This window comes from Psammomys obesus, unplaced genomic scaffold (genome assembly GCF_907164565.1).
Source record: "Psammomys obesus unplaced genomic scaffold, mPsaObe1.curated_primary_1811, whole genome shotgun sequence".
NCBI classification, from domain to species: Eukaryota; Metazoa; Chordata; class Mammalia; order Rodentia; family Muridae; genus Psammomys; species Psammomys obesus.
The window spans coordinates 30,934,317-30,951,465 of record NW_026596069.1 but is presented as its reverse complement, the minus strand read 5'-3'; the positions used below and the strand labels follow the sequence as shown (position 1 = coordinate 30,951,465).

The 17,149-nt window shown below is 39.3% G+C and overlaps 1 protein-coding gene across 2 annotated transcripts in view; it reads left to right on the top strand.

The window, feature by feature from the left end:
- The window catches only part of Vcan (versican), a 94,932-nt gene that overhangs the window by 54,940 nt on the left and 22,843 nt on the right, over positions 1-17,149 (top strand). For both annotated transcript variants that reach the window (XM_055625613.1, XM_055625612.1), the window contains 4 exons: positions 3,077-3,190; positions 3,745-3,858; positions 8,628-8,786; positions 9,943-10,025. In XM_055625613.1, the coding sequence (XP_055481588.1) occupies positions 3,077-3,190; positions 3,745-3,858; positions 8,628-8,786; positions 9,943-10,025 (470 nt within the window). The remainder of the gene's footprint in view (positions 1-3,076; positions 3,191-3,744; positions 3,859-8,627; positions 8,787-9,942; positions 10,026-17,149) is intronic.

Below are 17,149 nucleotides of genomic sequence, written 5' to 3'. Positions count from 1 at the left end.
AGGCTGGGATCCGACCCTTGGTTCTATATACATGTGTATAGCTTTTATTGTAATGTGAAATTCATAGAGATTTTATATTGTTCAGGCCAAGCCACAGTAATGAGTCATAACTTGATGCAATGAATGTAAGTATGGACATTTCTGTACTTTACAGATATATTTTGCATGTTTTCTGCGTCTTACAGGCAATATACAATTGTAACAGGGAAAAAGTGAAATAATGGTTAGAACTCAATGGGTTTTCATCCACAGCTGAAATATTGCCTTGTATATCCTAAAATTATACACCATAGTTATAAAATGGGGAAAATCATATTTTTATTTCACCCCCCCTTTTAAAAGCGATAATTATGCCAGCACGGTAATCTGTGAAGCCTTTGACATTTGCGAGCAGTAGCTGTTTCTTACCAATGCCTTGTGGTTGGTACCATCCGTTACAGTTTGTACTCTCTAGTGTGATTTCCTTGCTTGAAACAGTTCATATAATTCTAACTCAGCTCCTAGTCATAGCGTATTTAGTATATGTTTGCATTCTGTCTCTTGAGAACTTATTTTCTATTTATTTACTGACTGTAAAGAGCATAAATTTGACACTACTTCATGTGGACCATTTCATTTAATTGTCACAAAATGCGTAAAGACTCATCCTTTTACATGAGCTCAATGTAAAAGGATGAGACTAGGTATTCAGAAAGGGCCAGTAATTTGTCCAGTGATGCACCATGGCAAAAGTGGGGTTTGAACCCCAAGCAATCCTACTGTGATGTCGACAGTCTTTTTATTGCCCTTGCACTGGTTTTCAATGTAGCATAAAATTAACAACTGATATTTAATAATATATAAATCAGAAAAGTTGGAAATGTTTACTTAGTAGAAGTGATCTTTTTCTTAATCTAGCCTAAAATTTTTGAGAAGTCAACTTTTATAGTTTGTTCCTGGAGGGGGTATTACTTAAATAGGAGTAATAATGGAACCACCATCATTTAATGACTACCTATAAAAGGAAAAGAAAGAAAGCATGAAAGAAAGGGAGACAGAGGGAGTGAGGAAGACGAAACAACTTTAAGAGCTGGTATTGGTTGAAACTATGTCTTATCTTGAATACTGAACTTTTAGGTCATGATGATCAGAATTATTTTTGTAGTCATATTGATATTCTGTGACACATGTTTCATGTTGGGAATCAAAAGAATACATTTATTAGAAGCTTGAGATTTTAATAAAGTAACAACAGTCTAATAAAATAAGAATACTTGGAGTGTTTTGTGAATGAACTGATGTAAGTTAATTGGCACTGAGAATATTTTGTAGTGTCTCTACATAAACATAGAATGATGACTCAGTGATCGAACTAATGTTTGTCGTTTCATCATGAAGTTGAAATGCACTTGAGGATGTGGAAATAATTGGCAGATGAGGGAGAAACATCTCTGCATTATCCAGACCACACTATTTACTGAGATCAGTGTTCGGTCTTCACAAAGCTATCCCTGTACTTTAACTGAGTAGAGAGCACCCCACGTGGGAGTGCCTGGACCTATCTGCTTTGGGTTCAGCTTTCCCAGACCCACACAAACTACTCAGGAAAAAAGTCAGATGCCTACAGGCCAAACCTGTCTGGCAACCAGAACTTCTTCAAGTTCACAGGAAAAGTTCTCCCCCGACCCCGCGTCCCTGCCAATACATGTCACATGACCTCAGTGTGGAATCTGGTGTCTATGGTGGTAATGAAAGCACATCACATTACCACAAGTACAGCCACCTAAGCGTCAGCTGGATTCTGTTCAGATGTGGGTGTGTCATGGACTGCAAACTTGTCGCCCAAGCAGGGCACTTTAGTATGTGGGAAACCAATAGGGAGAGTTTTGCGAATCTTTGGAAATACAAGATCAAGTATTTAGAAAAATCAAGACAGATTTTAGAGAAACTGAAGTAAGCATCTGTGTTTATCTGATTTTAACATGAAACACAAATGGATGTGTACACTCATCAGGCCCTCTAGTAGTCCAGATTGCAAAGTCTGCTGCTAAGGAAGGTTGGCTTTGAACTTCCCATCTGTGACTATGTCATGTTTCGTCTATAAGCCAATGTTTCATCTGAAGTTATAAATCTATTTATGTGCAGTTATTTGAAAACATATTTGTATCAATATAGCATCTATTTAATTTCAATTGTTTTTTAAAACTTTCAAATTTCATTTGGATCCTTGGACATTTTGAGAATTAAGCAGTTGTGAAATAATAATCAAATTCTTCATAAAATAAATATATCTAGACAATATTACAAAATAAAATATATACTTCAGAGGCATAAAGTATATTTAGAAAATGCACCTTAAACTATTAAGTTAAACTGAAAATTTATGGTTTGGTCCTTTGCATCTATCTCCTAGGAAGGTTAGTTTTATTTATGTTTTATTAAGAAAATTGTAATAAAATTTGGGGCTTCATTTTAAGTGAGCATTTTGTATTTGGGGTTGTTTTATGCAGTAGAGTTTAATCCGTGTGTTGCTTTTCTTCAAGTATAGTTTAAAGGAGTACAATTGGAACGTGTTTTTGGAAAAGGCATGTTAATGTAGCAGAAGAAACTTCAGTGCACTTTCGAAGACAGTTTCTGAGCATTAAGTGGGTAAAAGGCAATAGTAATTCAAACACTGGTAACAAGCCAATCTGCTAAAAGAATGCATGTTCTGTGTACCCAGCCATTTCACATAACTAACATCATTTAAAAGAATACATTTTCATTCACTGTGCACATATGTGTAATCATTTTTAACTAAAATCAATTGCCATTATCATGCCAACTAAATCTGCCATAGAATCTGTTAGTTTCCAGATGTGGTTTAATGTATTGTTTATAAATAGTAATGATTGAATATCAGAATGAATGAATGGAATTTGTAACAATTAGTTATAATGCTGAGAAACACTCCAGAGTAAAATTAATTTTATACATGATGTCTCTAAATTGCTATGGAAAAGCTTCTGCTATGGTAGTACCAAGTGGCATTTTGTGCTAAAGTACAGTCACACCCAGGAGAGAAGGCTGATGGTTCTCATTTTCCTGAACACAATAGGAGCTGACCGATGCAAAAGGAACCCATGCCTCAACGGAGGCACCTGTTACCCCACTGAGACTTCCTATGTGTGCACCTGTGTCCCGGGGTTCAGTGGAGACCAGTGTGAGCTGGGTAAGACGCTCCTGGCTGGAAATTTTCCATGTTTCCCAGTGGTTCTAACGAAAGAGGAAGTGTACTTGGTGTCTGTCAGCGCTTCAGAGAAACCCTTGCAGCAAGGAAGTGTATGAAGTGGGTTAAGTTAAGCAGGTTTCACTTGGGGTCTGTCCATAAAACCCGTCAGGGCTTCCCAAGGCGATCTTCCCCTTTTTGTGACCGTCTGGATGAAGTGACAGAAGCTTCAGCCGCTGGGCGGGAGATTCTTTATTAGCTCTAGCACCCATTAGATTCATCTAATAGCAACAGAAACAAACAGCTTACTCTGGATCCATTTAAAATTGTTTTAGGGCTTCCAGTTTCAAAAAAGCAATATTCACAAAAAGGAATTTTAGACAAAAAAGAGGATTTTTTTGTGGGTTTTGCATTGACCAAACTATAATACATGATGTACTTACAATAAATGACTTCTATAAAATGACTTTGTATTTAGCTGCCAGCATGTGTCTTATCTAGCCACCTCATACTAAACATTTTCACCCTCTTTGTTTATGTTTACAATTTTACTTCAGATTTTGATGAATGTCACTCCAACCCTTGTCGGAACGGAGCCACCTGTGTAGATGGCTTTAATACCTTCAGATGCCTCTGCCTTCCAAGCTATGTTGGTGCACTCTGTGAGCAAGGTAAGAGCTATTATAGCAATTAGGACGAACATTGATGATGTTAATTTGGGGATTTGCTCTAGATGCTTTATATTGGAAAAATTTGTAAGTTACATTAGGGTTCCTTGTATGTGAATAGCACCAAATGTGCAAACTATAGAGTGGGCTTGACTGTGTTTGTTTTGCTGATATTCTGGAATCATATGGGCATGCTGATTTGAGTTTAAGGACATCTGGCTAAAAAAGAAATAGAGTCATAAGTATTATTTCTGGGAGCACAGTAGGCTTTTGCCGTCTTGTGGCCTGTGTCAGGACTAAAGAATCTACCATTAGTTTCCTTTGTATCATCCCTATAAGCACATGAGATTCCGGGGCTTATGCTCATGGTCAGCCATATCTAGAGAATGTCTGGATACATGGCTACAGCACATTAGCCGTGGCTTGCCACATGCTTTGTGGAAGATGTTGTGCAACTGCTTTTAGGAAACCATCCTATTAAAGAAGCATCCAGGTTTTCTGAATGAAAGAAAGGCTTCAATTCTTATAATTTACATTTTAGGGCCAAACTGAGTGCGTTTCAGGTGGTTAATGGTGGCACTGCTTATTTCACCATCCCAAAACAGACTGCCAGCTCAGCACACTGAGCTTTGCAATGTTCATTTCCTCTACTTTACAGCCATACAGTGGTTTGGCCTTGATAAGAGGCTCAGCTCCAAGCTTCCATTCCACCCAACAAAATGAAAGTGTTTTAGACACCCAAGGCTCATAGGCCTGACCTCTCCCAGTTTGTGGCATTAATTACGATGTTCACAATGATGAAAGCCTGAGCAAAGCCAAAAGTCAGATGGACTAAAGTTAATGTTACAGGGGATGGCTGATGGCTGATGGCTGATGGCTGATGGCTACATTTTAAAAATTTTTCTTTTCTTGCTTTTAAAATTGCTGAAAGGAGGTAAGTTTTAGATTTTACATATGAAACAGACTAAGCTCATTTTCTTAGAGTAAGACTCATATTACTTCACAAACACAAAAGGTTAAGACATTTAAATATGCCAGTGCATTGGAATGATTACTAACCTGAAGTTTCAAGGAACAAATAAAATAACAAACAAACAATAATTTGTCCAGATATTTACTGAGCACCTATTTTCATGAAACTGCAACAGCAAAGATAAAGTTCCAAACAGGACCAAGTTACTGATGGTGGTGACTCGTTGAGAACTGTTGTAGCTATGCCTTACATTCCCCCGAGTGCATCATTTCAGCTCACAACTTCTATGCCTGGTGTCAGGAGCTAAGGCTTAGAGAGGGCAGGTGATGCATTCAAGGATTTCCAACATCTTTCCCCTTCTAAAGCAACTCTCAAAGATAGACATCTTCCTTAATGAGCATCTAATGGATTGAGTGAAGGAGCTTGGTGTCAAGTTCCCTCTTCCCGCAGCGCTGTGTTCAAAAGAGACAGACTGCTTCTTCCTTAATGGCGCCATCTAACTTTCAGGTGCACCCGTCTCCTTCTTCGCAGGCATAACCTTCCTCCGGTTTACTTGCTACCTCTTCCTTTTACCCAGCACAGCTGCTTGCCTGTGATTCACTGCCCGGGCACAGGAAGAGTTTTCTCTCTTCTTTTTAAGTTGCCTAAGAACAACTGCCTTCTTCATTAACAACAGCACTGTTGTCTAAACAGCTTTCTGTCCAAAGTTCCTATGACTGTGTCATTGTTTCTTAACTGACCTTTGCTCTGGCTTAGTAACCGCTTCAATCTCAGTAACTCTGAAGAGGGGACATATTTTGGTGGAATAATCACAAACTCTAGAAGGGCTTTTGGAACAGTAGAGAAACAGGTGTGGACAGAATGCTGTAAAGTCAGTGATACAGTTTGCTGGGGCAAGGAGTCGAGGTGTTGACGCTCAGGCTTAGCAGCTCTGTGTCGGAGGCGTTGAAAATGTTACATACATAGCCTACAGGGCAGGCTTTCTCCCGCTAATGGAGTAGATTTAGATGGACCGTTCAGCTTCGGCAGTCACGAGCAGGAGCTGCCAGGGCTTTGTGTTGTAACTGCTGTGTTGTAAGGACCCTAAAGCATAGGATCCCCATCTGTAATGATGAGTGTTTTGTTTTAAAGAAAGTATTATCTATGGAGGCCTGTGACAGAGCTCAGTGGTAGAATAGTTACCCAGCATGTACAAAGCTCTGTGTTTGATCCCAAATGTTGAAGATGGGGGAAAGAAAGACACACTTACAGCTATCAAAAAGAAAGGACGTGTGAGACAGCTACAATCACACCTGCTTTTGAGGTTGAAAAGGATGGTTGCAAGTTCAAGGACATTTCTTTGCAATTTAATGAGATGCTGTTTCAGAATAAAGACATAGAGAAAAGGCTAAGGCTGTAGCTCAATGGGAAAGCATTTGCCTAGCAGGCACGTGGCCCTAGGTTCAGTTCCGATTTTCAAAAAGGGCTATGATTTATTCAGATAGCACAAGTGGTAACTTTTCCCACCTCAGTATTAATACAAGCTTGGTTACTTACTATCTAGGCTCATGTTCTTATAAGACTATATACACTTACTAACTGAGGAAGGCATTTGCCTGCTTTGTTGTGCTATAGCAGACTACCCAATGTTAATTCCTTAATAAAAAAGGGGGTTTATTTAATTTCCAATTATGGAGATCAAAAGTCCAAACCAGGGTAACTCCATCTGTTTGGTTTCTGATGAGGGCTACCTTAACGACATGATGAAAAACAGAAAATAGAGTACTCTCATGCAGAAAGGAGTGATCAACAGGAGGGCAAACCAGAGACCCAAGAAGGGCAGGTGCTCCTTTTATAGCCACCTACATTTAGACTCGAGAAACCATCAGCATCACCAGGCAGGGCCCTTCACCTAAACACTTCCACTCTGGCTCATTTATTCTACAATGTCATGATACCCCAATTCCAGGGGCTAGTGTCTAGCAAATGGACCTCAGGGGAATAAGCCTCATCCAAACTGTGAATGACATGGGTAAGTGTTTGCATTTTCTAGTTTTGTTTTTATGGAAAAGAAAAGCATAGTTAATGACAATCCATTTTAATGACAAAAGAGAAAGAAAGCAAAACTGACACCACTCAGTTTACAGAAGATAAAAGAGCATGCACAGATTTATTTCCTGATGCATTATTCAGAAATTTGGATCCTAGCATTGTATGCCTTAATCTTAATAAACTGCAAATTGCTGCAGAGTTAAGCGAAAATATGGAGTTATAATCTTGCAGTATTGATTTTAGCAGAAAAAGCATTCTAAGTGTTTTCAAACTCTCTTCCTGCATAGGGAATTTTACACATGAAAATCAATTTCTTCCCTGACCTTCCCCCCACTACTGAATTTTTTCAAATGAATGTTTCCCAAAGGAAAACTAATATCCAACAAACCAAAATTGGCTTCATGTGGAGTTCTGCCAGCTACTTTAATACTGAACCATGTAGCTGTGTCATGCATCCTTTCCTATGAGAATTCGTGATATCCAAACAGTATCATAAGGCAGCCTTCCAGTGCACATTCTCCAAAACAGTAAGTCAGCCACTGCCTGCAATCAAACAACAGCCCTAACAGAATAAGCTGGACCTATGATTGTTTTCAGAGACGAGTCCTATCTTTTGCATATTGTAGCTGGAAGTGCTGAAATCCCAGAAAAATGAAAAACTCAAGCTATACAAAGAGGAGTCAATGACACCAGAACTAGGGGGTTGAATTTCACTGGGGCTATCAGGGGCAGCCTATCAAACAAACACTTGAAGTTGTTTGTTTTTTTTTTAATCTATTAATTGGTAAAATTAAGGGAAAGTAAATTTATTAGGACATCAGGAAGGTCTGTTCGGTGTCTTAAATTCTGTTAATGCTGTAGTTTTGTTAGTTTTTACATGTAACTATTTCACTATATTTGTGAGATATTTTTTATGAAGATCAAAATTATTTCTGTAAAAATAACATGTTTAACTTCCCCTCTGGGTGGGTGGGTCTAATGGGAGACTCTCACAAACCAGAGCAAATTTAACATTTACTCTTGTAAAATTTAGATACAGTTGAAAAACATCATTTCCTATTGGCATATTAGCTGTATTGTGCAAGAGAGAAAACACATATGTGTATTTGAGTTACTAGAGCTGGAGAAGGTAGCTAAATTGAACAGCTTGGTTTTTAATTTTTAATCAACTCAAAAGCTTTGGGGCATTTGCACCAGAGCTTCCCAGTTGTTCCTCTTCGGAAGCAGAACATACACGTTCCAAACTGTGTCCTCCAAGCTGTCTACTCGTGACATGACGAGATCCTGTGGCCTCCCAGAAAGCTTCAAAAGCCTTCCAGAGCTTTTGAAGTCATTGTACAGATAGAGTGTTCCTGACTCTCTTAGCTGGAGTCTTTGTCCTATCACTTGTGAGCGATTTGCTCAGAAAAGTTGTACTGAAAAGAAATGAGTGGTGACTACTTCACAAGTAAGTCAGCAACTCTACAGCCTGTGAGGCTTTAGGTTGGTTGCTGTGCTGATTTTGTCTTCTTCAAAAACTGTCTTGAATTAAGGAAATTACAGTTAGGTAGTGCCTTTTCAGTCCAAAGATGTACAACCACCCACTTCACTGGGATCAGTTGGCTTGCTTTACAATGATGTCTTTGTCACTGTGACCAAAACTTATGAATCATTTACTTCAGGGACATTGCATAGACATTGGTTTGGGTGTCTGTCAACACTGGGACTGAAGGGCCAAGTTTGAATGACGTAGGTAAGTTTAATAAATCTTGGCCTTGTTTCTTCGCAGACACTGAGACATGTGACTACGGCTGGCACAAATTCCAAGGGCAGTGCTACAAGTACTTTGCTCACCGCCGCACATGGGACGCGGCTGAAAGGGAGTGCCGTCTGCAGGGTGCCCATCTCACAAGCATCCTGTCTCACGAGGAACAAATGTTTGTGAATCGTATGTACCAGACATGAACTGTTTGGAACTTCATTCATTCTTACCCCTCTCTTAGCTAACCCAAACACAATTTAAAGTAGTTCTTATGTGGTTCATTCAGCTTATGAAGTCTCTTGCCTTGAACTATATAAAATCACCCTTGTTACTGTTACTACTTAGGAAAACCTTCAGATATAGTATAAGAAGTCATTACCTAAGCATACTAGCAGTGACAGGTGGAGCAGTAGAATACATGTTGAAACATAAGCAATTATTATTTGATCTTTTTTTCCTCACAGGAAAAGCTTTTTCTTGTGGTTCAATATAGTTCTTATGGTTACCATCAAAGTTAAGCATAAACTTACTTTGAGGTTTTTGTTTTTCCTACAAATTGAGAATGAGTTGCAAATAGCATCCTAATCATCACTTTGTACATGCTGGTTCCTCTCCAGTGCTCCCATGACTTTAGAAAGTGAGCTGCCCGTTATGATCACAAAGAGGTGGAACACTGAAACCTAGTACTGCGGCTGTTTCCAAACATCTTAACTCATATCGAAGAAGTGGCAGCTACTTCTATATAGAAATGGGTAGAACTACTCTCATAAATCATAGTTTGATGCTCAATTAAATATATCTCTATGATGATGTCTATCCTTCTAAAGTATTTTTGTTAATTTATAATCTTGGTACTGTTCCTTGAACTTTATTGTATGATATTTTAGCTCATGTCATGGTAAATAATCTTGAAAGTAATTTTTCAGAACTATTTGTTCTTCATGTTCATTGTTTTCAGGAGGTGAGGCTTTCCCATGTGGGTGGGGGGAGAATGTGTAAAATTGAGTATATTTATTGGAGCCACTAAATCTTTGCCAATGTCATAGATTAACAAGATAAGTAAATGGACACTTTCTATGAGTAAAGGTAGAAAATATTTCATTACAGTGAACTTTTATGGAAATGATTGTCTTAGATATTTTAATGTTTTCCTAGTGCTCCGAAGTGTGCTTATTAATTTAATGCCTATTGTGTGGAAGAAGGATAAATTAGAAAATATTTTTAAGAACTACTAATTTAAAAAAAAAAAACAGAGAAGAAGATGCACAACTCACTCTGAAAATAACTTTCTTTGAAATAGGACTTTGGGACAGTGGTAAAATACCTGTTTTCTGTCACTTAGGTGTGGGCCATGACTACCAGTGGATAGGCCTCAATGACAAAATGTTTGAGCACGACTTCCGTTGGACTGATGGCAGCGCGCTGGTAAGATGGTGGTGGAGATGGTGGCATCAGGGTCCATGCACTGGTTTTACACCATTGAGTGAGCAATAGCCTGGCGAGGAGCACTCCCTGAAGCAAGGGTGGACTGAAGAATAGTTTGCAGCTGACTTGTCTAGTCATCAGTGCCCTGTCCCAGAACTGTGGCAGTCTTCACGAAGAGCGAGGACAGGGACAACTAGACAATGAGAGTAGTGAAGGTTGGGTCATCCTCTCAGATGGCTGGTTTAGCCTTTTTATCTTCAAAGCAAAAAGGGAAATGATAAATGTAAGGGAGACAAGACAGTCTTTCACAAGCATGTTTTCCTACACAATTACAATGAAACTCTACTGTAAAGCATGGCTCATTTTTAAGTAGAAAAAGGGTTCAATTTTTAATTTAAGAATTTTGCAACATTGTAAATATCATTCCACTTCAACAATGCTGAATAATCTTTGTTTATTATTTATTTCTGTTTTTTTATAACATAAATACAACTTCGGAAATGTGGAAATGCTGGCTAGAACTCTGCTTAAATTGCACTAGTTTTGTTTGGTTTTTTTCTTTGTATGTCTTTTCTTGTTTGGTTTGGTTTGGTTTTTAGGAAGGGGCTCACTGCATAGGCCAGGCTGTCCTGCCACTCACTGTTGTACTACAGTGCAATATGTTCTTAAATCTGACTAGGTAAAGCTTTGAGCGGTGGGTAGCAAACACAGGAGAATTTAGTGTTTTACTATTATCCATGTTCTGTTTTGTCACACTGGACATGCTCGGTGCTATTCTTCTTAACAGCCACTTGGGGAGAATAATTAAACACCTCAGCCAAGGCCTCAAATCCAGATGTATTCCAGCAAAGCCTCCAGCAGCTGTAGTTCCTGGGCAATCCCTAGGTGTTTCTGAAATTACATCAACATTAAAATCCACTCAGCTGGACAGTACATATAAATTAATTTCTAAATTGAAAAATATCATAAATTTTTTTAGCTATAGTTTAGAGCTCTTTATGCAAAGTACTTAGATGCTTAAATTTTACTTACTACTTGCTAGTCAGTTGGATTTGTTTTTGGCAAAAGGTGAGTGTCATTCTGGAATCAGTTCTGAACTCCTCTCTGTTTGAAAGCTCTGCTCTGGCCAGGATTTTGCCTGGCCTCTGAGGTTTCATGTGGGTCTAGATGTCTGCTGAGTTCACCTAGTAAACTAGGTGAGGTCTTTGTCCAGAGTCAGAAACCTGCTGACCCAAGGCTAGAGCCTGAGCTCAGTCTGTGTAAACAGTTTCTTTGGCTTGTCCTCCTTGGTGTGGATACCAACACGAGCTGTTAGGCTTTTCACTGAGTGGCTCCCAACAACGCTCAGCTGGCTCCCTCTCTGTTGTCATTATGTATGTGAAATTAGTACCACTTGTCACCGAAGTTCAGAAGGAGGCGTTCAGTAAGATTTGGGTTTCCTTAGATGGAAATACATGGCAGAAAAAAAACATTTCATGGAGGGGAGATGAATTTTGTTCCTTGGTTTCAGGCAGTTTTAGCCCATTGTATCAGGGGCAGCAGGACAGTGGATAATGCAGGTTCTTAGGTCACAGCAGCCCAGGAAGCAGAAAGTGACTGGGCACAGGGACCAGGCAATCACCTTTGAAGTCCCTCCTCTAAACACCCTCTCTGCCAGCTAGATCCCACTTCCTAAAAGCTTCCAAACTCTACCCAGATACTACTCTTTCTAGTTAGCAAGCATTCAAGCCATGGGCTGGTGGGGGACATTTCAGAGCTAAATCATAACAATATTAGTTGGAACAGGCGTTAAACTTGAATACTTTCCCTTGCTGGATTCTGGTGCAATAAACTGAGTCTTAGGATAGTCTCTAGTTGACTCTAACTACTACAAATTTTTCCTTATCAACAACTCAAAGAAGTGCAGTTCCTTGTGAGCTGGTGCTTTTTTTTTTTTTAATTAGGTTTGACAATTTTCTTTTTTCCCCTTTTATAAAAAATTCAATCACTTTACATCCTGATCCCATCCTGCTCCCTCTTCTCCCAGTCCCACCTTAATGCTCCCTTCCCAGCTCCCCCCTTATTTCTCCCTCTCCTTCTTGTCAGGAAAGGGGAGGCATCCAAGGGCACCAGCCCACCCTGTCGTGTCAAGCCACAGCAGGACTAAGTGCATCCCCTCCCATGGAGGGCAGACAAGGCAGCCCAGCCAGAGGAAAGGGATCCAGAGGCAGGCAACAGAGTCAGAGACCACCGCTGCTCCCATTGTTAGGCGGCCCACATGAAGACCAAGCTGTACATCTGCTACTTAAGTGTTGGGGTTCTAGGTTCAGTCCATGTACTCTGTGGTTGGTACTTCAGTCTCTGTGAGCCCCCATGGGCCTAGTTGACTCTGTAGGTCTTTTTGTGGTGTTCTTCACCCCTCTGGCTCCCTCAGTCCTTTCCCCTGCTTGTCCACAAAACTGCCCAAGCTCAAACTATTGATTGGCTGTGGGTCCCTGCATCTGTATCCATCAGCTGCTGGTTGAAGCCTCTCAGAAAACAGTTGTGCTAGGCTCCTGTCTGCAAGCATAGCACAATATCATTAATAGTGACAGGGGCTGGCTCTCTGCCATGGGGTGGGTCTCAAGTTGGGCCAGTCATTGTTTTGTCGTTCCCTCAATCTCTGTTCCATCTTTATTTCTGTACTACTTGTAGGGAAGACGGGTTTTGGGTTTTATGAGTGGGTTGGTGTCCCCTTCCCTCCACTGGAAGTCCCACCTGGCTACAGGAAGTGATAACTTCAGGCTCCATATCCCCTGCTGCTAGGTGTCTCAGCTAGGGTCACCCCCATAGACTTTCTGTCCCAGAGATACTTTCCCCCACTGATTTCCATTCTGTTTCATGGTTCTCCCTTTCCCACCCCAGCTCTTTCTCATCTTTCCACCCTCATTCCCCTCCCCCCACAATTTCTCATCCAGTTCCCTCTCCACTTCTGGAGCCTGTTCTGTTTCCTTTTTCTGGGTGCAATTTAAGCATTCTTTCTTGGGTCTTCCTGGTTACTTATTTTCTTTAGGTCTGTGAATTGTGGTGTGGTTACCCTGTACTTTATCCACTTATAAGTGAAGTGCATACCATGCATGTCTTCTTGGGTCTGGGTTACTTCACTCAGGATAATCTTTTCTAGTCCCATCCATTTGCCTGTAAATTTCATGATTTCTTTGTTTTTAATTGCTGAGTAGTATTCCATTGTGTAAAAGTACCACATTTTCTTTATCCATTTTGCTGCTGAGAGACATCTAGGAGCTGCAGTCTTTAGAATGGGCACCAGAATGCTCAAGACCCAGTTGGAAAAGCTGGATTGGCACTATATGTGTCTTGTAGATCTGGGCTACTACTTATTTTCATGCTTGTTTTTATTTCCTATTACATTTAGAATAAAGCTTATATTGCTCAATCCTGTAAACTACCTTGATAAGACCAGATTGCCCTTTCCTTGGCAACTATATGGAGTCTGAAAAAATATGTTAAGGAATGTAACTTTTCTGACACTTAGGTGCAGGTGAGCATGATAGATATATCATTACTCTGCTATGCCACAAGAAAGCAAATCCACTCATTTTGTTTGTGTCTCTTCTCTTTTTATTTATTAAATGTTCTCTGACAATTTCACATATGTATGTAATGTTATATAGTTCATTTTCATTACGCTTACTGTCATTCTTTCTTTTCTCTCTCCCCTGACAGCTTCTCTTCTTGTTTTGTGACCCACTGAGTTTAACTAGAGTGACCAGTGTCACCTTGATATTAGAATTATGAATTTAAGCCTGTGTGCTCATCATTGGATACATGACTGAAGCTATTAGTAGCTAAATATTCAGCAGGGAAGAACAGGGATCTGGAGTCTATCCTTGATACATGCATGGCTGCTTATAGGCACAGCCTTAAGAAAGCCCAGTGTAAGCAGCCATAGCTGCTATGACAATATATTTTCGATGGCTGTGACATACCCAGATGATAATATTTTACAACTGTCTTTCTATCTTCTCTCTTTAATGATCTTTCTGCCCTATCTGTGCTCATGAGTTTTTAGTGTAGGCAAAAAGATCTTCTAAAATTTATCTAATTATTATTTATATATTCAAGATTGTCTCTAAATTCAGTAAATTAGTGAACTTCACACATTTCTGAAAGAAAAATATCTGATTGGGATAGTTTTAAGAGAAGACAGAGTAATGTAGCATAATAACCAGAGAATATCAACTGGAGCCTGAGTCTTAAAAATTAACACATATCATTAAAGTCATAGGGCCAACCCTTCACTAAAAGGCTTCATTTGAAGAAGGTAGCAAATGAAGCATGTAAACAAGCAAGATTTGTCAAAGAAATGACAAAAGTACATCTGGAACAAACTGATACATCTTTGTTTTCTTCTTCATCCAGTCTTTGTGTCAAATAAATAACATGCTAAGGAGTGTCCCCTAACTTTGAACATTTGGGAGCAGAGGAGCACAGCTGCCCACCAGCCTGCCTGCACTTGATTGATCTCTGGCCCACTTTTTTCCTTTTGGATCCACCCTTTCCTGTGTCCTCTTCCTTTCTGAAGAAAGTGTCTTCTGAGCACACTCCTAGCTCTCTGTATATTCCCCATCACCTTAACAGGTTCCATATGTGTGCAGGCCGTTGGCTAACATAGCTCTCTCTTGTTTCACTATTTGACCCACAGTTTTCTGCTTTTGAACATGTCCCACATAGTGGCCATGTCTTTATCTGGGAAATCAGGATCTGCTTACCCGTGGGGGAAGTCAGTCGCCACGAATAATTTCACAAACTTCATGTCTGTATTAGACTGCATTCTCTCCTCTTTCTCTCACACTTTTTGTTTGACATCTTGGGAGGTAAAGTGGTATCAAAAGAAAAACAGCATTTGCTATTTACCTGATACTATCTCTTGCTATTCAGTATCCAGGAATAATCAGTATAACCTGGAGGGGGGGGGGAGTTTAATGTGATCACAGTATCAGGACTTCATTTATTGAAATAATTAAGCTTTGTTTCCAGTAAGCTCAGAGTGTAATCATATCATATTTAGCATGATTGTTCTTCAGAGCTAGACTAACTCAGTTCATGTGTTTGTGCTAACTCAGTGATCCTGTTTGCTAAGTCATCAGAATTACCTCTAGTACTAGACTTTGATTACTCCTTACACTTTATTTTCCTCTGTAATAATATATTGATAATATTGATTAAAAGCCAATTTTTAATGATATATTTGAAAAATCTTTTCATTATTTTTTTGGAATGTTTGCCCACTGAATTTAACATAGTTCTGAATACAGTATATCTAACCTTCTCTTATGATTTATGTGTCCATTATTATTTTTCTTAACACATTATAGTTTTCACTTTGCTTCTTGGCTTTTGCCTAGTCAGTTCCTCTTTATCTTTCTGTCTTTGGTAGCTCAGTATACCCAGTGCTTCCTTAGAAACCTGGCAAATGACATCGGCTATGGAGTTCTTCCCTTGTGAACTTACTTAAATGTTCAAAGTCGCTAAATTAAATCCTCCAGACCAAACATACATTAAGGCTTGAGAATGTGAATACATTTTCCGTAACAGGCATTTATACTATTGGCTGACGCTGAGGTGCTTTCTTTGACCAACTGTTAATGAAGTCTCAAGTGTTTTCCCGGATGTGCCTCCTAGTGCTGCTGACATTCCTCTCTCTTCTCACTCTTTCTTCGTTCTTTTCCCTTTTGTTTCTTTGCTCCCTCTTTCTTTTCTTCTTTCTTTCCTTTCTTCCTTCTTTCTTCTTTCTTTCTTTCTTTCTTTCTTTCTTTCTTTCTTTCTTTCTTTCTTTCTCTCTCTCTCTTTTCTTTTGTTGAAGATATTTTTTTCTCACATAATTTGTCCTTATTACAGTTTTCCTGCCTCTACTTCTCCCAGTTACTCCCTAACTCCCCTGTCATTCAGAAGCAACCCTTTTCTTTATCTAGAAAACAAACAGGCTTCTATGGGATAATAACAACAAAACATAATGTAAAATGAAAACTAAAATAGTGGGATAGAATAAAATGAACAAGCAAAAGAAAAAGTGACCAAGAGAAAGCAAGCCAACAAATAAAAACTAGAAACGCACACATCCCTACACTCATAAAAACACTGAACTGGAAGCTATAATATGTAAACAAAGGACGTGTAAGTGAAAGGGAGAGAAGAATAAGAAAGTATGAAACAAGTCCAAGATGGAAGCAGGCTGGTTTCTGACACCTATTAGTAAGGCACGACCTCTCACTGTTGTGATTTTCATACATTTGCCCTGATGTTAGAGCACCTTCTTGCTCTAATTTCATCTCAAGACATTGGGATATCTTTCATCATGCATTTCCTGCTCCCTCAACAAGGGGTTGAAAATTAAGCTGAGGGTCTATATTTAAAGCTGCTATCATATTTATTAATTTCTTATTGACATCCCCAAAATGCATTGATCTTGAGGTCTTTAGTCTCTCCTCACCCCAATAACATCTGCATTCACCCGTCAGAGGCTCAGATGAAACTACTTCAAAGACAATGTCACTTTGGGTGTTGATGGTCAGGGTTAAGAAAAAGACAGAAATGAGAATTCACTTCCTTATAAAATGCTAGAAAGCTTTTGAAAAGTCTGATTTTTAAAAAGTCACTTGCTTTATTCTTTGGCAATTTGTACAGCTCTTCCACATTTTTACTTCAGTCACTACTAGTTTGTCAGAGGTATCTGAGGAATCCTCCCAAGCTGTTGGTTTCTGTGAGTAAGAGAAACAGTCCTGGACTCTCTTTCTACTCCCCAGGGAACCTTAGGGAGGAAATAGAGTCTCCCTCGAATCTGCATGTTTCTCAGTGTGTTCAGTAAGTTCTAGAGTGAGTTTATTGATCCTAGGACTATAAATGTCGCATTTCTGGTTCTCATCCTCTTAGCTTGCACTTGATAGTTGTGCTGTAGAATCAAGTAGGTAAATTAACAGTATAACTATGTTCAATGAACTCTTTTTATGAAAAATTCACTTAAAGAATTTCTATGAGCTAACTGAATCTCTTCCATTTTAGTAAACTCGGTATTGTCAAGCTTAATAAGGCAGAAATTCTAAACTCCTCTCCCTTCCACACCAGCCTATTATTAGAGCTGTGACACA